Source organism: Rutidosis leptorrhynchoides, chromosome 4, assembly GCF_046630445.1.
Source record: "Rutidosis leptorrhynchoides isolate AG116_Rl617_1_P2 chromosome 4, CSIRO_AGI_Rlap_v1, whole genome shotgun sequence".
Classification (NCBI taxonomy): domain Eukaryota; kingdom Viridiplantae; phylum Streptophyta; class Magnoliopsida; order Asterales; family Asteraceae; genus Rutidosis; species Rutidosis leptorrhynchoides.
The window spans coordinates 260,593,879-260,599,628 of NC_092336.1; the positions used below are offsets into that span (position 1 = coordinate 260,593,879).

At 32.8% G+C, this 5,750-nt stretch overlaps 1 protein-coding gene across 3 annotated transcripts; it reads right to left on the reverse strand.

Moving 5' to 3' along the window:
- Positions 1 to 1,129: 1,129 nt before the first annotated feature.
- On the reverse strand, positions 1,130 to 5,522 carry LOC139843507 (uncharacterized). Of its 3 annotated transcripts, XR_011757604.1 has the most exons (9): positions 5,442 to 5,522; positions 5,144 to 5,220; positions 4,468 to 4,554; positions 3,483 to 3,522; positions 2,812 to 2,839; positions 2,612 to 2,682; positions 2,249 to 2,373; positions 1,193 to 1,458; positions 1,132 to 1,147 (listed from the first exon to the last, which is right to left on the reverse strand). XR_011757604.1 is itself a non-coding variant. In XM_071833605.1 (8 exons), the coding sequence occupies exons 2-8, from the start codon at positions 5,204 to 5,206 to the stop codon at positions 1,261 to 1,263; spliced, it is 612 nt and encodes a 203-aa protein (XP_071689706.1). In that variant the 5' UTR covers positions 5,207 to 5,220; positions 5,442 to 5,522; the 3' UTR covers positions 1,130 to 1,260. The 3 variants fall into 3 exon arrangements, 2 of the variants coding, with proteins under 2 accessions (XP_071689706.1, XP_071689707.1); XM_071833605.1 differs by having other exon boundaries at positions 1,130 to 1,458; XM_071833606.1 differs by lacking the exon at positions 5,442 to 5,522 and adding an exon at positions 5,332 to 5,412 and having other exon boundaries at positions 1,130 to 1,458.
- Positions 5,523 to 5,750: the final 228 nt, after the last annotated feature.

The window sequence follows — 5,750 nt, forward strand, 5'->3', positions numbered from 1 at the left end:
GACCGACCACTGGTGCAAGGAGGATGACCATTTCCAACATTATCAGGGCGAGGACAATAGAATTAGGAAGCGTATTTCAGGATATATCACCAAGGTTTCAGGGAGGCCTATTCGTATATGGTCGGGGTGATTCTATGCTTTAAGGGACGGGGTCCCATTATACCAATACTTTTGAAATTTTACAAAATATACTTATATGACGCTACTATATTTACCTATAGGACCCCATAATTTTTGGGATTTTTAGTTTTTTGAGGTAAACGGCCATTATAGTACCCTTCAATTATATTTAAATTTGAAAAAAAAAAATTGAGAACCTATCGAGTCTAATCCTAGATTTGCCACTAGGTATGGTATGTTAAGATAATCCAATATACTTGTGATTTACTTTTAAATTGGCCAATCATTATACTGTCAAACATAATCTATGATCTATGATTATGTTTCAACAAATACTGTCAATTCTATTAATCGAGTGTCCTTCAAGAATTTGGGAAAACTTGATTCATTGATTGACAGTAAACAAGTACAATTTTGGATTCACAAACTCTGGCATGACCAATGCCTGGATAACTTGGTTAACCCCAAACTGACAATCTGACCAAACTCCGTTCATCTAGAATGGATCTAAATCGGATCAACAAAACCACATATTCGAGCTAAGCTTCATCAAGTCATTAAATTATACGGCGTATTGCCAAGGCAATGCAGAAGTTAAAGCAAACACCCTTTCACAAGAACAGGACACACAATCAAACAATTGCATCAACTAAATCCTCAAAACTGAATCATTGTAGCCCAGGAGTAATATAATTTAGTGGTACCCCAGCTCAGTGGTACCCGATGCCTTTGATCCCTGGGCCCACAGTGGGGGAAGCTTTGACCAATAAAGGCGCAAGTTCGATTCTCAGTCTGGGCGCCCCGCATGGAATTATTTTCCCCTCCGGGGGGGGGATATGTGAAGTGCTTCGGGGGACTAGCTAGTTGGGGTAAAGATCGCCTTGCCGTCACTGTGGTACCTGGGAGGAGGTGCTTTTCCGGCACAGGTCCCTTTCGGGGTGGGATTGGTGGGTGCTACGGCACACAGAGTTAGCGTGTCTCTGCCAATATACACGTTTTGACCAATATAATTTCTAGGACTAATCTTTATTCAGCATTTTTCACAAAGTAACAAGTTTCAACATCTTCAACATATGCATCAACAAGATGATAAGTGTGGCTACAGTTGATCAAATCTATAGATATGCAAAAAAAGTTGGTTCAATTTGTAGCCACGAAAACATCCTTAGCTGCAACTATAAGGAAGAGTCTCATTAAGACGAGGACCAAGCTGCGAGTCATTTCATGGTGAACGTAGTCAGCCAGAATCTCCTCAATCCCATTATTTATATGCCAGAATAAAGCAAGATTTGGAAGGAAGGTTGTAGTGGCTGCGGAACCAATGCCCAGTTTTGCAGCCTGCAAACATTAAAAAAATAGTTCACAACTTAAAATTTTAGAACTTAATTAAAACATCATCCTTATTGGAAAGTAGTGTTTTCAGAACTTCAAAGCAACACTTTACAATTTGCCAGTTTTGACTGAAGTTGATGATAAAAAATTTTACTTGGACGGTGTGACATTATAAAAAATGCAAGTATTAGAGGTGAAGCAACACAGAGTTACATAAGCTTACATAGAGTTTTAGGATTGCAATATCAATCAACCGAAGATGTATAAAATGTTTTATGTCAAAACTTATACTGAATATAGGAGTTGGCAATGTATCCATATAACTAACAAAGCACATAATCACAGAAGACATTTTTGTGAAGAATAAATAAACTTATAATTAGTGAAATGGGAGTAGAAATCTTCAAATAAGGTTAAAAAAGGTCAACATGTAATCTTTGTTTTCCCTTAAATAATCAAATTTCCTGCAGCTGGTACGATACTAACCGAAACTAACTATACAGAACTAATTTTTGACAATTATATAGTAGTATAATCAGATGCACAATCTGTTAACATCAAATACTAATATTCAACTCCCAAATTGTAATACTCAGGTTCCAAATTGCAAATTAAAACAAACCTATGCAAAACAAGTGATGGCAGGAAGGAAATATATAACTCTATTTTACATATATACAGACAAATATTATCAAATTTATTAACAACATAGTGGATATTGCAAGCAATCATTGGTTGACAAAATAGATTTAAAATAAGAGAATTAGCTATCAATGAGAGTACGTAAAACACCTACCTGTGGAGCATTCACAATGGGAGTACTTAAAACGCTTCCAACCACAGCACCAGAAGTAGTGAAATAGGCAGGGCCACTGGGCGTCTTTTTGATTGAGGTGCCAACCTTCTCTATTTCAGCAGGTTCTGTTTGCACATAATAGCATTATGAGTGTCGAACTTAGAAACGTTTAATATACAACGGAAAAAAGATCCATTTTAGAAACACCAAATTTTCAGAAAAAATAAATAAATAAATAAAATAAATCTGCTAATGACATAACTCATTAGAGCAACACTAATAAAATCAGTCAGCATAAACTGGATTACTTTCAAAACTTATGGTTATTCGTATGTATCATTGAAGAAAATCGAGAGAGCATACCACTGTATGTAGAAAAAGATCTAATCCACTTCTGAGTCGGAATATCTGTTTTAAAAGATGATACAGAATCCCTGTGCAAAGAAGTTATAAAAGAAAACTTACTTTTAGATGTTAGTTTAATAATAAGATGAAAAATGAAGGTAGTACATCATTCACTTTCTTATGGATGAATGGGAGATAAAGAATGAGAGTATATTTACCTCAATGATTTTGAATAAAAGGGAACACCTGCCATTGTGTGAGTCACATTAGTAATAAGTTAACACATGTACGAACCTTCAGTAGAGGTAGCAAAATGAGCAAGTTGTGCAATACACAACACGTGAGCTTTAAATCTCAGTTAGATCGACACTAAACAGTTTTTGGCTAACGTATTTAGAGTGTGTTTAATTAAAACGTACAGAATTGGAGGTATGGGTTTAATTACCAATGACTGAGTTAATTATGGATTCGCTATAACATGAGTATCAGACTCACAAATATAGGGATAATCCAAACCCAAGTATGTTTTTGGAAATCCATTCCCATTCCCATGGGAAACCCATACCCAAAAGGATTCCATATTTCAAACCAAACACCCCCTTATCTTGATTCCATATGTTGGAGACGATCAAGACTTCATTATATCAATAGTAAACTAAAGTTTTTGATATAATGCATTATAACGCTATGGTCAACTTTCAACCCATATTACTAACTGGACTAGCTTCCTCTTTAGCCATTTTTAAATTTACCTGTCTTACTCATTCAAGATCAGTCCAACTATAACCCGTACCAGCTCATTTTGAACTTAATGGATTGAAATTGCAGACTCTAGTTTTCAGTACGAGAACTAGATTACTGGACTAACGCTTATCTGGAGCAAGCATACCTTGATGAAATTCCGGTACTCCTTTTGATCTTCCAAAAGTCTGGTATAATTGCATGTTATAGCAACAAGTAAATTAATATGTCAGAATAGTATAGAAAACTTGAAATAAAAATATAACTGAAAGAAAGCAAGTACAAATGAGCAGTTTAATTTCAGTAAGAGATCATATTCAGGCATCTTTTGATTTACTTGCATGATTGAAATCTGAACATTGACAGGAGACTTGATGTCTTTGATAAAGAACGTGAAATGTTTGCACATCACATGATTTATGCATAGAATAAACGAATATAAATTAAAGAACTAACTTTTTTTGGACACTCGTATCAGTTTAGCATAAGCTGGAGACTTAATTTAATTGAAACAGAATTTGTAAACTTTCTTAAAAAGTCAAAATTCATATAAGTTTAGCATTTGGATATAAGTATGCTTAAAACATAGCAAAACAGTTCGCTTTCCATATAATACAGGTGATTGGTAATTCGGTATCACATTAATCTTTTAGAAGTTATTACTCAATTCAAATGAAAAGACCAGAAATGGTGTGTTTAATTACCTCTTAATTGAATGGTTAAGCGCTGAATGCTGAACCATTCAACATTCAGCACGTTTTTTTCTTTGTTTCTAACATCTGAAGGACATATGGTGCTCAGTGTTGAACCATTTAGAGTTGAAATACTCTCTTAAAGACCATTAAGCACTTAAATTCTATGTAATACTCTCTTTAAATTATATCAAGAACACTTATTAAACAACTATAATGGTTGTTTATTCGTGCAATAGGTCAATAATGTTATTTTACATCATTCACATTGTTTATTCAAAATGATTATCAAACATTCAGAACCTTTGACTCATTTATATTATAAACCATTCGTCGTTTAATCATCCAGTTTCATCAAACGCACCCTTAGAGTTATAATCTTGCATCACAAGAAACTAATACACCAACAAAAAAAAAAGTAAAAAATTACATCTGAACTACCTCAAGCAACGGGATACCGGCAACATATCCTCGTGATGCAGATCCTACTAAAGCAGGTTGTGCCCTCTCTAGTGATTGTGCAATGCCCTAATAACAACTTAAACTCATTATATATAAGCATACATTTATTCGCACAAGAATGATAAGTATGCATGCACGTGTTTATGAGTGTAAATTTAGATAATCATTTCTACTTGATAAATCAGGGATCGAATAACATGACCAGTCTCTTATCAAAAATTAGTTTTCTTTACAGCTACTCCTTACTTGATTATCCAAATCTAATTACTTGTTTATTTTTACCATTACAAACACATCATCAGTTCAGATTCAGACCAAACCACGCCAGAATGCAGGTATCCATGTAAATGAAAAATTCATATAAGCTTATGGATGCAAAAGTGTGTTCAAAATAACTATGTTATCCAATAAGCCATAAGCACTTAAAATGTGCATTCCAAACATTAAAATTATCTTGCAATCACATTTTTATTTTTATATAACCTAATCAACAATAAAAAAGACTAAAACAGATCATCAATAGTAATAGTAATAGTAATAGTAATAGTAATAGTAATAGTAATAGTAATAATAATAATAATAATAATAATAATAATAATAATAATAATAATAATAATAATAAAATCAAAGCATATACATATACATTAATACATACATTTTTTGCAACTGCATTCGAGCACAGAGACAAAACTTTCCGCCTGATGCTTGCACTCATCATCCTTATAATCCTCTCTGCATGATAATACATATAATCAAAATTATCAATCAGTTAATCAATCAATTCAATCAAGCAAGCAATCAAATGAATCGAATAATAGGAATACAGATAGGTGAATAAGTAACCCTAAAAATCGATGTTTGCGGTTATTAAAAAACATAGATTTGAATATTTGATTGAAGGAAACAAATAATGAAATAATTGTACTGAGTGATGTTTATGTTATTATTATTACCTGGTGATTATATTATATCAATTGCGATTGGGATAGGGATGAAGACTGAGGATCAAAAATTGAGAATGATTTGGAATTTTTATTTTTATAGTTTTTTATTATATCTATATTATATTATACCTTATATCTAAAAGATATAGTTCAAAAATTCAAATGAATAGTGGACTTTAGAAGTTTTACAAACTTACACCAGATATAGTTCAAATGAATAGTGGACTTTAGAAGTTTTACAAACTTACATCAAATTTTTTATTTTTTACAATTCAACCCCACCCTTTAAAATAATTACCTTCATAGTTTTTATAAACA

What these genes read in the sequence shown, in the direction of transcription:
- LOC139843507 (XM_071833605.1), bottom strand. Translation starts at nt 5,206, where the DNA reads ATGATGAGTGCAAGCATCAGGCGGAAAGTTTTGTCTCTGTGCTCGAAT. An exon ending in CGAATGCAGTTGCAAAAAAT is followed by an intron (nt 4,555 to 5,143) that starts GTATGTATTAAT and finishes AGTTGTTATTAG; the next exon opens with GGCATTGCACAATCACTAGA. An exon ending in CCGGTATCCCGTTGCTTGAG is followed by an intron (nt 3,523 to 4,467) that starts GTAGTTCAGATG and finishes CAATTATACCAG; the next exon opens with ACTTTTGGAAGATCAAAAGG.